Source organism: Bufo bufo, chromosome 6 (genome assembly GCF_905171765.1).
Source record: "Bufo bufo chromosome 6, aBufBuf1.1, whole genome shotgun sequence".
In the NCBI taxonomy this organism is placed as follows: domain Eukaryota; kingdom Metazoa; phylum Chordata; class Amphibia; order Anura; family Bufonidae; genus Bufo; species Bufo bufo.
Genome location: NC_053394.1, coordinates 368,190,285 through 368,207,749, shown reverse-complemented (window position 1 = coordinate 368,207,749; position 17,465 = coordinate 368,190,285). Strand labels below are relative to the sequence as shown.

The 17,465-nt window shown below is 44.4% G+C and overlaps 1 protein-coding gene across 1 annotated transcript in view; it reads left to right on the top strand.

The window, feature by feature from the left end:
• The window catches only part of ASPSCR1 (ASPSCR1 tether for SLC2A4, UBX domain containing), a 68,724-nt gene that overhangs the window by 20,263 nt on the left and 30,996 nt on the right, over window positions 1-17,465 (top strand). Inside the window, exons 4-9 of the mRNA XM_040435558.1 lie at window positions 5,196-5,299; window positions 6,929-6,989; window positions 8,998-9,071; window positions 9,165-9,657; window positions 11,512-11,651; window positions 12,138-12,219. Of these exons, the coding sequence (XP_040291492.1) occupies window positions 5,196-5,299; window positions 6,929-6,989; window positions 8,998-9,071; window positions 9,165-9,657; window positions 11,512-11,651; window positions 12,138-12,219 (954 nt within the window). The remainder of the gene's footprint in view (window positions 1-5,195; window positions 5,300-6,928; window positions 6,990-8,997; window positions 9,072-9,164; window positions 9,658-11,511; window positions 11,652-12,137; window positions 12,220-17,465) is intronic.

Genomic DNA, 17,465 nt, shown 5'->3' with positions numbered 1-17,465 from the left:
AATTCCTTTAATTGCTTATTTTCTGTCTCACAACCCCTTTAATTTGGGTGGCATCGGGACTGTCCATCAAAAAGCTGAGGAAAATCACCTTATGTAATTATTTCCCATGCAGTGACTGCAATGTAGAATTTCGTGGCAACCATTCCGGTATATGGGCATCTCCACCCTGGCTCCAAGGGGGGTTCTGTTCAGGAGACATAAAACAAATTAAAGGGGTTGTACACTTTTTTTATATTGTTGACCTGTCCTCAGGACAGGTCATCGATATCAGATCAGTTGGGGAGCGACTCCCGGCACCCCTCTCATCAGCTGTTTGAAGAGAATGCAGCTCTCGTACGAGCCCATTGACATCGCAGCGGTGAGCGGGTGTAATTACCTACCCGTCCTAGTCACTTCAACGGGACGGCTCCATCCTATTCACTTGAACAGGAAGGAACCGTCCCATTGAAGGGAATTGAGATGGTGGAGCTGTAATTACACCTGCTCACCTTGAAGAGAAGGCAGCACTCGTACCAGGACTGTGTTCTCTTCAAACAGCTGATCGGATATCAATATAAAAAAGCAGACAACCCCTTTAATAGACGGTAACCACAAAGCTAGAGCCCCCACAAATAAATCAGGTAGGCAGAATTACCATTCAGCAGTCTAGAAAAGCTGGGTGATAATTCGGAGCTGGAAGAGTGGCCAGATCTAGTGAAGCCCTCCTACTGTGATTACTGTGAGCTCTGTGCTCACTGAGCAGTATTTGTGTGCATTTTACCCACTGGTTATGTAGCCTGGCAATTTGAAGGAGGAACACAAAGATGGCGATCATTCCCTATGAAATTATTTTTTTTTTTCTCTGAGACCAGCATTTAACTCTTTCAGGACAAACCAATTTTTTCAACAGCATTTTCAATTTTCCCTTCTCACCTTGTAAGACTACTTGCACACGACCATGCCATGTTTTGGGGCCGCCCATAATAGAAATGCCTGTTTTTGTCCGCAAAACGGACAAGAATAGGACATGTTCTATTTTTTTGGCGCGGCCACGGAACAGTGCAACCCCATTGAAGTGAATGTGTCCACATCCGAGCCGACCAAACAACTGTCGTGTGGATGAGGCCTAAGAGCCATAGCTTTGTATTTTTCTATGGACATGGATAGGGGAATAGTGTAAGTGAACAGCCACTTCAGCAAATGGCATTTATCATGTAGAGAAGTTTAATACAAGGCACTGGACTAAAGAGCGCTGGACTAGCCAGCAAAGGAGGCAATATGGACAATCACAATACATTAGTAAGTGCCTTGTATTAAAGAGGTTTTCCGAGACATTTACTGACAACCTATCTTCTGGGTAGGTCATCAGTTACTCATCGGTGAGGGTCCGACAACTAGGATCAGCTGTTTGAGAAGGCGCCGTCACTCATAGTTACGCCGCTGCCTTCTCGCAGCTTTTCATAGGCCATGTGACATCTCATTCATCAGTCACATGGCCTAGTTCCCGCTCAACCCCATTGAAGTAAATGGGGCTGAGCTGCGATACCAAGCACAACCGCTATGCAATGTGCGGGGCTGTGCTTGGTGAGTTGCAAAAAGGCAGCGGCGTTACTGCGAGTGCCAGTGCGTCCTCAGAGGATAGGTCAGCAGCTAAAACTCCTTTAACTTTGTCTACATAATAAATGCCATTTGCTGAAGTGAGACAACCCATTTAATGTAAAATATAATGTGTTGCAGCAAAAAAAATTAATAGGGAAAAACTATTTTGCTATTTGTTTTTTGCTTTTTAATGATATTCACTATGCAGTAAAAATTGCATGGTCATGGACACCCATAACTTTTATTTTTCTACGGATGGAGCTGTGTGAGGTCTTGTTTTTTGTGGAGCAAAGTGAAGTTTTTATTGGTGTACATTTCTCTGTTCAGTTTTATTTAGAAGGTGAAGTGACCAAAAAAAAAAGCATTTCACTTTAAATATGTATGTGTGTGTGTGTGTATGTATATGTGTGTATATATATATATATATATATATATATATATAGATACGCAGAGAAAGCAGGACTGCACTCCAAATAGTGATGAAAGCAAAAAAGTTTTATTCACCCATAATGTGGCAAATCTTGCGACGTTTCAGCTCACACGAGCCTTCCTCGTGTGAGCTGAAACGTCGCAAGATTTGCCACATTATTGGTGAATAAAACTTTTTTGCTTTCATCACTATTTGGAGTGCAGTCCTGCTTTCTCTGCGTATATTATTGGGGATTGCCGTTACCCCATCCTGGACTCTGCACCCACACCTTGGCTGGTGCTCCCGTTGGACTTTTCCTTTCTATATATATATATATATATAGATATATACTGTATATATTGTGTGTGTGTGTATGTATATGTATGTGTGTGTGTGTATATGTATATATATATATATATATAATTACAGTACAGACCAAAAGTTTGGACACACCTTCTCATTCAAAGAGTTTTCTTTATTTTCATGACTATGAAGGCATCAAAACTATGAATTAACACATGTGGAATTATATACATAACAAACAAGTGTGAAACAACTGAAAATATGTCATATTCTAGGTTCTTCAAAGTAGCCACCTTTTGCTTTGATTACTGCTTTGCACACTCTTGGCATTCTCTTGATGAGCTTCAAGAGGTAGTCCCCTGAAATGGTTTTCACTTCACAGGTGTGCCCTGTCAGGTTTAATAAGTGGGATTTCTTGCCTTATAAATGGGATTGGGACCATCAGTTGCGTTGAGGAGAAGTCAGGTGGATACACAGCTGATAGTACTACTGAATAGACTGTTAGAATTTGTATTATGGCAAGAAAAAAGCAGCTAAGTAAAGAAAAACGAGTGTCCATCATTACTTTAAGAAATGAAGGTCAGTCAGTCAGCCGAAAAATTGGGAAAACTTTGAAAGTAAGGGCTATTTGACCATGAAGGAGAGTGATGGTGTGCTGCGCCAGATGACCTGGCCTCCACAGTCACCGGACCTGAACCCAATCGAGATGGTTTGGGGTGAGCTGGACCGCAGAGTGAAGGCAAAAGGGCCAACAAGTGCTAAGCATCTCTGGGAACTCCTTCAAGACTGTTGGAAGACCATTTCAGGGGACTACCTCTTGAAGCTCATCAAGAGAATGCCAAGAGTGTGCAAAGCAGTAATCAAAGCAAAAGGTGGCTACTTTGAAGAACCTAGAATATGACATATTTTCAGTTGTTTCACACTTGTTTGTTATGTATATAATTCCACATGTGTTAATTCATAGTTTTGATGCCTTCATAGTCATGAAAATAAAGAAAACTCTTTGAATGAGAAGGTGTGTCCAAACTTTTGGTCTGTACTGTGTGTGTGTGTAATATATATATATATATATATATATATATATACTAGCTGAACGACTGAGCTTCGCATGGGTATTTTTAATCTATTTCATTTCATGTTTGTGTGCGTTGTTAAAAGATATCAACACTATCCACTATAACATTGACATCTACAGCACCCCGCCCCCTTAACAGTGACCTCCACAGTGCCCCATCTTCTTAAAATGGTACCTCCACAGCAGCCCACCCCCTTAACTTTGACCTTTAAAGCAGCCTTCCCCTTTAACAGTGAGTTCCACAGCACCCCACCCCCTTGACAGTGACCTCCACAGGGAACCGCCGCTTAACAGTGACCTCTACAGCACCCGCCCCTTAACACTGACCATAGGTTACAGTCCCCTTAACTGACCTCCACCATTCCTGGCCCCCTTAACCGAGACCTCCAGAGCGACTGCCCCTTTAATAGTGACCTCCACAGTACCCCGCTCCCTTAACAGTGACCCCACAGTACCTCGCTGCCCCTTTTAATAGTGGTCTCCACAGTCACCTCCTCCCTTAACAGTGACCTCCACAGCGGCCTGCCCCTTAACACTGATAGTGGGCCGTCCCCTTAACTGTGACCTCCACAGCAGCCTGCCCCTAGGGTGGCCGGAGGTCTGGTTTTAGGCCGGACAGTCCGGCCTTCAGACTCCCTGTCCTCCGTTTGGCGCAGGGCCTGGATGGACACAGGGATGTCTTTTTGAACAGCTGCCTAAGCGTGAGCTGCAGGGAGAAAGTCACCCTCCCTCCCACGCCTGCAGCTGACATGTTGATTCTTACCTTCACTCTGTTTGCCCCCTGAACTGTGACCTCAGCGCCCTGCCCGTTTAAAGCTGACCTACAGCAGTGAAGAAAAATGACTGGGTTGTTATGGAAACTTGGTGTAAAACTGTGTGTATGTGGAGACTAAGGACCTACGAGCTTCTATTGGCTGATAAGGGACATGTGTCCGTGTGTATGGCAGTTGGGATATGAGGCGAAAGACCTGCACGCTTCTATTGGCTAATGTAGGTCATGTGATGTGCCATATTTGCATTTTTTTGGTAATCTCTCAGGAACGGTACCTGCTAGAGATCTGAGACCCGGTCTAAAACCTTCCCAGACACCTGATGTACCTGTGTGCCAAATTTAGTGATTGTAAATGCGACGGTGTGGATTCCTTTAGCAGACGTACATACATACATATACACACACACACACACACACACACTCCGCATTATATAATATATATATATAATATTTTAACCGTGTTCCCAAGTCATGGCAATACTACTTACATTTTTTCCGCTTTTTGCTCCATTTAGGGAATGTGAACATGCAATCACTTGTACAATACACTGCAATAATTCTATATTGCAAAGCTTTGTGATTTTATCCTATTATAACCTGTCACAAGGTCCCCGGCTGCCATGACTGCCGCTTGTCATGCATTTGATTGGAGGACAGAGAGAGCCCCTCCCTTTATCTGACCGCTCATTTGTCGTGACCGCTGCTGACCGCAGCATCTGAAGGATTAAAAGGCTGGAATCGAAGTTATCTCTTATCATGGCCACTGCAAAAAGGGTGTCAACTGAAATCGCAGCTAGGACCATACATTACATGGTTGTCCATTTATTTGGATGGGCGACATTTAATTTCCCCTGCAGAAGAAATGGATGGGCAGTCACGATTTACCCCACCGACAATAGCTGAGAGAAGCCAGAGCTGCTGTTGCCATGCGCATAAGATCATCCGCCATCTGCTTATTGTTTGTCTGTGACTGCACTTACATTAGATTGTATTGTCTTTTTATTACTCCTAGATATTAAATGAATGTCTGACATCCATGTTCTGTAATCCTTTCCTAGAAAGTTCGAGTAGCATTGCAGTTGGAAGAAGGGGAAAGGTTACAGGACGAGTTTCTCTGCAGCCAAAGTCTATGGGAAGTCCTGAGCCATTTTTCACGGACTAGGTAACTGTTATAATGTAGGACTACAGTACTATTGCACCATTTACTTTTATGGCTCCGTGTGCTGTGTGGGTGCAGTCTGGATAGCACATGGGTGGAGAATACTGTTGTGTGAATCAGGCCTGAAGCTAGGGCTCCATGCAGTCTTTTGGTCAATGTTAAATCATAAACAGGCAAGCAGCCGGAATATTTCTCTACGGGAACTATCGTCTACATTTGGGGGTCAGCAACCTATGGTGCTTCAGCTGTTGTAAAAACTACATCTCCCAACATGCATACTTTCTTGGCTGTTCAAGAAACTCCCATAGAAGTGAATAGAGCATGCAGAGAACATGCTAAAACCATGTGATTTTCATGTGATTTCTCCCACCTATGGATACAAAAACAGAGAAAGTCGCCATGGATTCCACAAGGAAATGGTGAATATAAGAAGAGTCAGCCCTAATAAACCAGATGTACAGTTGATCATCCTCTGTTTTTCATTCATATGCTAATGAGCACATTGGAGCACCAGGGGGTGGGGCTGAATTCTTGGAGTACTGCTTTTGTAACAATCCCGTGCTCTGCGCACTTCCCCTTCCCCTTGATTGACCGGGGCTAGACATTAACATGATGAGGGCAGAGCTGTTTTTAGAGCTGTGTAATAGCATGTACATGTCATATAACCTACTTACTATAGCCTTACTTTACTATACTTACAAAGCTAATACATATTACTGTTTATTCACAGGCACAGTATATCATGGTTGAAAAAAGTTATATGTATTAGCTTTCTAAAGCTAAAGTAGAAAACCACCAGCCTTGCATGCAGATGTCTCATGTTTAAATCCCAGGAGAAACTCCCTCATTTACCCAAAATAAAAGGCCATAGCCATACATATCAAGAATATTGATGTTTTCTCTGCTTAGGAAGCTAATACATATTACTGGTGTATTTACATCAATAGTGCCTCAGGTTCAAATCTCCTGGGATTTGAACCTGAGATATCTACATGCAAGGCTGACCACTTTCCTCCAGGCTACAGCCTTATATTCAGAATAGTGGTCTTCTATACTTAGAAAGCTAATACATATTACTGGTTTGCTTATAATGATAAATTGTGCATGTGAATAAACCAGTAATATGTGTTAGCTTTCTAAGCACAGAAAACCCTTATTCTCAATATGGTAGTGTATATTGTATGAAAAATGTTAGGACACAGCCCTGCCCTTAGCATGTTGATATCTAACCCTGTAAATTAAGGAGAGGGGAAAATGTGCAGAGCACAGGTTGTTACAAATGCAGTGCTCCAAGGATTCAGCCCTGCCCCCCTGGTGCTCCAACATGCTCATTTGCACATGAATACATTGCACATATCTCTGTAGCTGTTTATCATACAGACAAAAGAAAGGAGTCATTTTAATAAGCATGATGAGCCCTACTAGTCAGTATGCCTGGTTTAATAGGGTTGATGCCGCTGGCAGAGGCTCTTTAACTATGAAAGGACTGACGGAAAGAGACGACTGAAGAATTTATATTTTCCCCAGATCCTGCCCTTTCTGGGAGGTATGGTTATCTGGCTCTCAGCTCTGTAGATGAGATGATTCTGTCCACTTTTTTGGTTAATTTTTACCGATGTTTCTGTTTTTCAGGGCGTGTGTGGAAGAGATTGCTCCTGGGAGCGTTGCCGTATGCATTTATATGCGCGATGAGGTAAGGTAATGCGCAAGCAGCAGAGTACAGAGCCAGACAGCTCGTTAATGAGTTATTACTGCTGGGTTTCCAGCTCGCACCTCTCTCTGTTCTCCAAACTCAAGAACTGATGTACGACAGTGGCCAGAGAGCATCCCATCAACAGGCTTTGAAGTTCTAATAAAAGAGCATCATTAAAATGGGCTTAAAAGGAACTCGGATGACTTCATTATATAGTTGGCATTGCGCTGTGTGTGCCCAACATCTCTTAAAAGGGCACAGCTCAAGTTGGACCAAATGAGAGGGCAGCTTTTATCTCTGGACATTGTTATTACTTTCCGTGTTCCTACATTTACCTTCTCATCATCAAATCTTGAGAGAAACTTGCTGCAGAATCGTGGATTGCATTGGGACTAGCTATGTAATATTTTATATTAAAGGGGCTTCCAGGATTAGAAAACACGGCTGCTTTTCCTCAGAAGTAACACCACACCATTCCGAAAGTTGTGTATGGTATTGCAGCTGGGTCCCATTCACTTCAGTGGAGCTGAACTGCAACACCAGACATTACCAATCATCAGGTGCGGTGCTGTGTCTGAAAGAAAGCTAGTCTTTTAAGCCCCTTTTAATGCAGTGTAGGGATGCAAAAGAAAAACCTTACTTTCCATAATCACAGTGTCCTTACATTGCGTTCAGTCCATATCCTAAATAGGGAACTTGATACTAAAGTCCTGTACAGGGAATGATGCCATTGTTCAGATGAGGTGGAAAAAATCATCAGCCATAGATTTTACAAATGCACGCTAATCCACAATGAAATGGTAGCGAAATACACGTGGGAACTCTGAGTTTTGCCATAGATTTGCTGAGGATTTCATCCTTTGCATTGCGAATGGCAAGTCAATCCACAGAATGCCCCCAGATCATGTAAATGGGGTTCTGAAAACCTTGTTCTCGTGTATTGTATTGTACTAATGCGCAAGAAATCTTGCACGTCTGAACGTGGCCTTAAGCTGGCCATACATATTAGATGTATGATGGCAGATCATAGGGAGAAGGAGGATCGGGCTGCTGGATTTCAACATCCCCTGTAGAGAACACATGCACGCTCTGCTGACCCAAACATGCATGGCTTTAAAAGTGATAGCTGTTAGCTGAAGGAGCTTTCTAGTGTGTATGGCTAGCTGTTTAGTTTGGGAAAAGCTAGATGTAAACATTGGGGGACCTTTATCAAATCATATACGTCTTTTTGTGGCTTAAAAATGTCACGTGATGCCATTTTTGACATTTTCTGCAACATTTGGTCAAATTTTGCGACATTTGTTGTTGCTCGCCACAAGTGGTCTATAGTTAAAAGTAAGACACCCCCTGGTGTACGTTCACATATATAGGTGTAAACCACATGGCACTCATGACAAATGTTCATAAATTTGGCGGAGGCACACAGAGCAAAGACAGACTGAAATGGGTTTTCCGAGACATGAATTCTGATGACATGTCCTCTGGAGAGGTCATCAGTACCAGATCGGTGGGGGTCCAACACCTAAGACCCCCGCCAACTAGCTGTTCGAGAAGGTAGCGGCAGCTTTCCGTAGGCCAGTGATGTCACATGCATCGATCACATGGTCTAGGCACAGCTCAATGGGGCTGATCTGCGATACCGAGCACAGCTATACAATGTACGGCGCTGTACTTGGTGAGCTAAGAGAAGGTCACTGTACTCAGAGGAGCGCTGGTGCCTTCTCAGACAGCTGGTCCCAGGTGTCAGACCCTCACCGATTAGATACTGATGACCTATGCAGAGGATAGGTCATCAGTATTTAAATCTTGGAAAACCCTTTTAAAACTGACACAAAAACAACCAGAAATGATAAATGTCGCCATTATCTTTATGTTTGGAGAGCCATAGAAATTGCCCGTTTTGCCTGACTAATGGTCCCATGATGAACTGAAGGATTCATTGTGTGAACAGGATTTGGCCACTGTTGTAGACTGTGAATTCTAGTCCTGATCATATACCATCTCTTAGGTCTCAGGTGAGCAGTCCTTGAAACAGACAACTCTCCAGTCTTTGGGTCTTACAAGTGGAAGTGCCATAATTAGGTATTTATGCACAGGCCTATCTAATACCTGATTAACATTCATACCGGGCATCATCTATATAAAATATAATAATCACATATGTCTCTCTACAAGGTTTGTAGTGCGGAAGAATGAGCCGTCTGAGAACAGGCAGCCTGCCATACTTCAAGAGGAAACAAAAAAGAAGACTTCTGTCAAGAAGAGTGAGCGAAAAAGTCCTCCAGTAACTGAGAAAGCAGCTGAGAAACCTTCAGCTCCAAGTCAGAAAGAGCAGCAATGCGGTGTTGAACCCAGTGGAGCTCCTGTGGAGGCAGCGGATGCCAGGCTACCATCAGCAGAGTCTACTAACCAATGTCATGTGACCGATGTACCGCCAGATCTGGAGTGTGAAAAGCCTGGACCTTCCTCTGTAGGCTTCAGTGAAGCTTCTGCTCAGCCTCAGGTGACTTTATTTATGCCTTTCCAAGGAGGAGGCTATCGTCTAGGAGGTGCCAATGTCCCTACAGAAGCCAACATGCTAACTGCCACAGCCCAAGAACCTTTTCAGAGTCCAGGCCCTTCTAAGCCAAAGAAATCCAAGACTGATGGCGAGCATAGTGCTACAGGGGTGAGCATGAGTGAATGATTGTTGGGGTTGCCTCATGGGCTAAAACGTATTACATTAAATGGGTTTTCTGGGACTGCAATAATGACTGTGATTAGGATAGGCCAATAATATCACATGGGTGTGAGTCTGACTGCGAGCACCCCTGTACAGCCCATTAAAATGGTTGCAGCAAGCGCTACATCTCCTTCATTATATACCAGGCACAATACAATACCCTTGTAGTGACTGCACCAGCTACTGTAAATCCCTACAGCTCAGCCTCTTTCAAGTGTATATCATTTTACAGCAATACCAGTTATGGTCCTTACTAAATACTTGGCGCAGTACCTGGTGACCAGTGAAGGGCAACCGTAATGGCCTCTTCAATCAGCTAATATTAAAGAGTGCTTCTTCTTACACCTCCCTCCAATCTATCACTGCTGCCTTGCCAGGCTACAGCGGTGACATATTGTTTTGGCCGCCGTTCAGTTCTCTCCTCCAGGCTGCAGTGGTGACATATTGTTTTGGCCTCCACTCAGTCCCCTCCACCAGGCTGCAGTGGTGACATATTGTTTTGGCCTCCACTCAGTCCCCTCCACCAGGCTGCAGTGGTGACATATTGTTTTGGCCTCCACTCGGTCCCCTCCACCAGGCTGCAGTGGTGACATATTGTTTTGGCCTCCACTCGGTCCCATCCACCAGGCTGCAGCAGTAACGTGTTGATGAAGGGGAACTTGTATCCTGATGAAGGGGAACAAGCAGTCCTCTAATATTTTTGTAATTCTAGAAAAAAAGGGATGAATCGTCTGTAAATTTTAGTAATGAGACCCAGAAACTTTCTTTTTTCTAATTTGTTTTTATTTTCTGAGTGTAGTTTTTTTAAATGATCTTGCCAAACATTTCGCTATGAATAAGGACACGGTTTGTGTCCGAAACGCATAAGGTCTTTTGCTGCCTGCAACAGAATTTTTTTATTGTACTTTAAAAGGGTTTTACCATCACATACAATGGGGGCATATCGCTAGGATATGCCCCCATTGTCTGTTAGGTGCGGGCCCCACCTCTGGGACCTGCACCTACAACGAGAATGGAGATGGGTAAATGAGTGGAGGGCGCACTGTGCATGCGCAGCCGCCCTCTATTCATTTCAATGGGGCCGCGGAAAATAGCCGAGCACTGGCTCAGCTATTTCTGTCTGCCCCATAGAAATAAATGGGAGCAAGGACCGCACGTGCGCTCCCATTCACTTGTATTGGAGCAGCAGGGAGCAGCAGTTGGTGGTGGACGGACCCTGGGAAACCCAGGGTCCTCCAGCCACAGCTCTCCCCGCTCTGTTCTCTGGGGCCCACACCTATCAGACAATGGGGGGCATATCCTACCGATATGCCCCCATTGTATGTGATGGCAATACCCCTTTAAGTCTGAATAAAGCTCAGACGTGAAGACATCTAGATGCTGGACATAGACACAATATGCTGGAGATTGACTTCTGTGGGAGTGTGTTGTGGGGATGTTCACTGACCTGTGTAGAGGTCATTGTGCAGTGAAGGGGAGTAGATAAGCTGTGACATCACCTACTATGAATGGTTGATCCTGTTGCACAAAAGTGTTACCTGTCATTATAATCCTGTCTGATGATAATGAGATGCCTGCTGAGAAGTGATCTCAACAGAACAAAAAGGATCATTCTATTATTAGGCTTAGTGGTCAGTATAAAAGCTGCAAAATTTAGGATTAAAAAAAAAAAAATTATAAATAGCAACATAGAAAGTAAAAACAACATCACCAAAATAAACTTAACAATAGGTCATTTTCTGATGGCACATGCCCTTTAAAGGTCTAAAATGTGGTCTTTGTGGTGTTATTTCTTTCCAGCCATTAGACAGAGAGACCCTTGTTTGCCACTTGGATTTGGAGGGAAGTTCAAGTACCAGTTCCCAAGAGCTTCCAGATGACTTTTTTGAGGTCACAGTGGATGATGTAAGGAGAAGATTTGCTGAACTCAGAAGTGAAAGGTGAACAATCTGTGTTTTTTTACCTCAATGGAATCCACATTGTCTTATTTTTAGGGACACTGCGCCTAGTGTGTGCCTGAAAGGATGAGTGGTGGTAGTGTGCTATAATATGATTACCAGCAGGAGCGAGAACCCCCAGAAATACAGCATATGTGAATGATATTCGCAGCTACAGACTTCGGTTTCAGCAGTCCTATAACGGGAACGGTAAATGTTATAAATAATTGTATGATGATGGCACGGCCACCACACGGAGGATGGAGCCTGATGCTTCTGTACCTGTCCACTGTTTTGTTTCTGGTGCCTGCGGCTGCTGAAATCGGCTTCTCTGTGGGTATTCCAAGTGAAAAGTTCCAGAGAAAACCTATAGCCAAGAAGACCTCTGGACAAGAGTGGTGCTGTGTAGATATGGGGCCCAGTGATATGACGTCACTTGCTATGCCTGGAGTCGCTAGAATGCTCCTTTAATATAATTTCTCTCCATAGGAAGCGGCATGAAGAAGCTCCTCTAATGACGAAAGCTCTGAGGGAGGCGCAGCTAAAGGAGAAACTGGAGAGGTATCCGAGGGTAGGATCAGACTTGTCCTTATCTTAAACTTCTAGCGTGTCTTGGGGCATTAAAAACATGTCTGTGACAGGTATGATTATTGTCTGTGACGATTCACAAACATCAGTCTGCAGCATATTGGGGTTGTAGGGAGGGGGGATATAGCTGCCGTAGGCCTTTACAGGAAGGGCAGCACTTTTGAGATGGCTAAATAGTAGTTGTCCTATGCTACATTGGGGCTTGTATCGGTAATAGAATGAACTTGTCTAATTTAAATCCCTAATTTTACAGTCCTACCAAGAGCAGTTGGTAAACTCGATGCCGGGTACAGAAAACAGCCTGCCAGATTTCATGACGTTACTGTGAATGTAGCCTTATCGGACATGTCCTATTCTGGTCCTCACAAGGATAGCCATTTCTATTGATGGGAGTGAGAAAAAGGTGGAATGCACATGGAAGGCCTTTGTATCTTGCAGATCCTTGGCTTACGGACTGAAATAAAGATACGAGACCTTACAGCTACCCTCACTGCCTCCCTCCTAGGGATAGTTCTCTATATACTGTAGAACTGCTTCTCCCTGCCTTCTATATGTACTGTCAGTGGTGAGTGCTGACTGCCCGCTCTCCTATATATTCCCGGCGGCTAGTTAGTGAGTGTGCCGGGGATATAGAGCGCTCCCCGCAGACAGTGTAGATGACGGGAGAGAAGTAGTTTTATAGTATATAGGGTCAGGGATATCGGTGTGTAGGAGGGAGGCAGTGCGGGTAGCCGCAGGACGGCTCTGCATGAGCCCCAGCATCTTCACTGTACAGTACTGCCCTGACAGGTTTTCCTTAGCAACTCATTGCTAAAGGACAACTTCAGAGTCGGGGGAACAAAATCTCCAAATAAAGTACCGGTATATTGCAAAAGTACCCGTGATCGCTTCCCGTACACACAGTTACACTTTTAAAGCTAAGCACAGAGAAGGGGCTGAACCATATAAGTCCATACACAAGGTTACATGTGGAAGGGGTTGATTGCAATGTAGAAAGGAAATCCATCAGTGTACAGTATTTCGTATGGTTTGTGTATATTTGTGACCTGCAGCGGTCTGTATAGACTGCTGCAATGATATACACAGGGAGTTCGTAGCCCCGTCCCCGAGATTAACATTTTAGGAGAATTTTTTTTTAACAGAATCTATTACTCAAAAAGAGGTCACTGCATTTAATCCAGTGTGTGTTTCATCCGTAGACCTCCTTTAATCTCAGCTTCTCATGCTGGCATCAGAGTGTTTATACGGACGCAGCTGGCATTTCCCTTCATACACAATGAAGCACACGGCGGATCACCTTCTCAGTCTCAGGGATTACTGACCCCCTGGGGTGATAAAAATCTGCTGAGTGTAAACAGTGCGGGTCTTCAGTGAATTGCTCCACTACTTCATCCATTCTTGGATTTCTAGAACAATGGCCATTGTTCACATAGGGATTCAAAAGAGGGGTTTGTGCCCAAGCAGAATAAAGCCTGTATTAAGGGCCCTTTACAGGGGCCGACAATTGAACAGATCATCGCTAACCAGTTTTACTAGTAATGCTAATAAGCCATGATCTGGCGGTGTAAATGCACGGCCGATTGCCCAGTGAACGAGCAAACCGCTCATTCATCGGGTAATTGTATCCTTTTTGTAGCACAAAAAATAGACGGTGCTGTGTAAACAAGATTTGCTGCTGGGAAATAACAGGACAGTATGGGGAAGAGCGATGGCATTAGTGATCACTCCTCACCATACTCAGGAGGAGATCGCTGTATGTAAATGCACTAGCGATCTGCAGATTGTCGGGACCTTTACGCTGGCAGATTTTATGCCAGTTCTTAGTAACGCTCGTTCCGCAGTCCCGCAATGTAAACCCGATGAACGAGGCAATCGCGATCTTTCAGCGTGCTGTGCAATCACGATCTGCTGCATGGGGACAAGTGATGGCAGAACGATCGCACCTCCCTGTGCTGTGGAGGAGATCGCTGCATGTAATAGCAGCGGTCTCCTCCGCTAGCGAGCAGGCGATTGCCAAGAAGGAGAGCTTCCCTCCTGATGATTGCGCGCTAGGTCTAATACAGGCTCAAAGGGGTTATCCTACCCCTGAAATGCCCCCTCCCCCATATGCCCAGACCTTTCACACACAGTGTACTTGCCTCGCTCCCCGACACCTGCGTAGTTTCTGGTGGCCGCCGCTGGATCTCCCCGTTGCATCCCAATGGTGACGGGGACCAGCCTCCCTAGCATCGCAGGTGACGCTACAGAGCCTCATCCCTCTCACCGTCTGCTATTGGCTTATGCCCCCCCCCTCCCACCCCCCCCCGGGCGCCAGATGTTTTCATCTGTTTCCATAAACAGCGCCACTCCTGTCCATGGGTTGTGTCTGGTATTGCAGCTCAGCCTCACATGGCCATTTGGCCATTCTCGGACAAGTCAATTCAATAAGGGTGGATATCTGTTTACCAGGGAAGCTGTAGTACATGTTGCAGAGGTGACCGTGCCATGACAGCACCAAGTCACTACTGCTGGTTTCCAATGGAGACTGCATCGCGTAGGCTCCGGTTTTGTTTGCATATGTGGGGTGTCTTCCCGCTCTTTACCATCCATGCTAGTGTGAAGGATGAGAAAATTGAGAAGGTTGAGATCATTGCAAAGAGATTTCCCATCCTCTTCTCTCCATACTTGGCTTCATTTCCAGCCAAATCATTGCTTGGGACCAAAAATAGCTTCTTATATGGCGTTCCTAAAGGGTAGGTCTGTATTTCTGTTGGGCAGGGTTTATAGCATTGCCCGATGTGTTGCAATCAAATCAAATGTGAGATACAGATGTTTCCTCTATAAAGTGCTGAAAGAGAGGCCTGCGGATATTGAGCAGCATATTATACATGCTTAGGAACGCTGGAAGGTCCCATTGTAATGAGCACAAGTCACCTGCTGAGAAGTACATGAGGCTTGCTGCAGAGCGTACCCTGTGATCGTACCACGTAGAATTTGTCAGGTTTACGTAAATGAGGGGTAGTCCTTTTGTTCTACAGTTTCTTAAAGTGACTGACAAGCCAACAGCTCCAAAAGGCATTGTAAGGGTAGAGAAAATCCTAAAGAGCTGCTACTGTCTACACACAGGTCTCCTATTGTCTGGTGGTCCTGCGTGCACAGTAATCATATTGAGTGGGGGGAATTCGATTTTCGTTTTTTTGGACGGCGGTCACTAACCCCATTGGGGAAGCATTTTCTCTGTTTAATAGATGATAACCGGGAACAATAGTACATTTAAAAGGTATGTATCACCTGTCATTTGTTTGTGCCAGCTAAAACCAGACATTGAGACTTACCTTATTTTTCAAGTGAATTTTTGTTTTCTGATTGGTAATTTTTTTATTCTACTGCCTGAAGATGATTAGGAGAGAAGACATCTTGCCTGAACTGCTGTTCACAGCATTTAGAGATATGGTTTATAGCAGCTCCATGGTCCACAGACACAATGGTCAGGAGGGGACCTCATCTAGGCTCTGTGACCTGTGCAGAGGACATTGTACAAGGAGAGAATAGATAAGTCCTGACAATCACCTACTGTGAATGGTGGATCCTGTATCTATCTATCTATCTATCTATCTATCTATCTATCTATCTATCTATCTATCTCATAACTATGGCTTAGGCTGCTTTCACACTCGCGTTTTGGGGCGGATCTGTCATGGATCTGCAAAAACGGATCCGTTACAACAATACAACCGCATGCATTCGTCATTAACGGATCCATTTGTATTATCTGTAACATAGCCAAGATGGATCCATTGAAAGTCAGTGGGAGACGGATCCGTTTTCTATTGTGCCATATTGTGTCAGAGAAAACGGATCCGTCCCCATTGACTTACATTGTGCGCCAGGACTGATGCGTTTGGCTCAGTTTCGTCAGGCGGACACCAAAACTCTGCAGGCAGCGTTTTGGTGTCCGCCTTCAGAGCGGAATGGAGACTGATCGGAGGCAAACTGATGCATTCTGAGCGGATCCTTTTCCATTCAGAATGCATTAGAGCAAAACTGATCCGTTATGGACCGCGTGTGAGAGCCCTGAACGGATCTAAAATACAGAAAGCCAAAACGCCAGTGTGAAAGTAGCCTAACTTGCCTACAGCAACCAATCAGATTCTACCTTTCACTTTTCATAGCCCCTTTGGAAAATGAAAGCTGAAGTCTGATTGGTTGCTATGGGGAACTAAGCTATCTATCTATTTATCTCTCTCATATCTATCTATCTATCTATCTATCTGTATGTCTATCTATCTATCTATCTATCTATCTATCTGTATGTCTATCTATCTGTATGTCTATCTCATATCAATCTGTCATTGTAATCCTGCCTGTGATGACTGCTGAAAAGCGATCTGTACAGACCAAAAAGTGGCGCCTATTATTAGACTTAGCGACCAGTGCCAAAACTGCAGGATTCTATTTTTTTTAACATAGATAATGAGATGGGAAGTTAAAAATAACAGATCAGCAAAAACTGTTTAAAATATGTTTAACATAAAACTTGATTTAGACAATAGGTCCTTTTCTGATGACATATTCTACAGATAAAAGGTAGACTAAAGCCCCCCCCCCCCCCACACACAACTACACGCACACTCAGCTTGGCTGCGAGGCACGTGCGTTCCGCATTTTGCAGACCGCACATGGCCGGCATTATTATAGAAATGCCTTTTCTTGTCGCGGAACGGAAGTTTGAATGAGTCCGCACCCGTTCCGCAAAATTGCGGAATGGATGCGGACCCAATTTGTGGACGTGTGAATGGACCCTTAAGGAGCTGCCAGCTTATTTGCCCTAAGAAGAACAGAATTGGGCATGCTGAGCTCCAGTCTCCTTCCTCCCATGCTGTAATGCAGTGGTTACTATTGGGATTCCTGTATGTGCCATATTGATACAAACCAAATTTTTCCTCCCTGGAGCTGTCTTTTCTTTCTTCTCTCCTCTTTTCTTTTCCTTTAATACCCTAATTTGTGTGTTATTTGTCCGTAACGTGATCCAAATTCCAAAATTGTGAGACTGGTTGTATCAGTCAGCCCGAGAGTGCGACTGTAATCGTCGGAGAGCGCACAAGTATGCTTTGATCTGGGTTTAGTGGAGAGTTAGTATTTACCTACTAAGCACTTCCCGTAATTGAGGCAGATACTGATTATTCCTTGATGGATAACGAACGAATCTTCAGAAGAAAGAGGTTATTCTAGGAAACAGAGCGGGGGTTC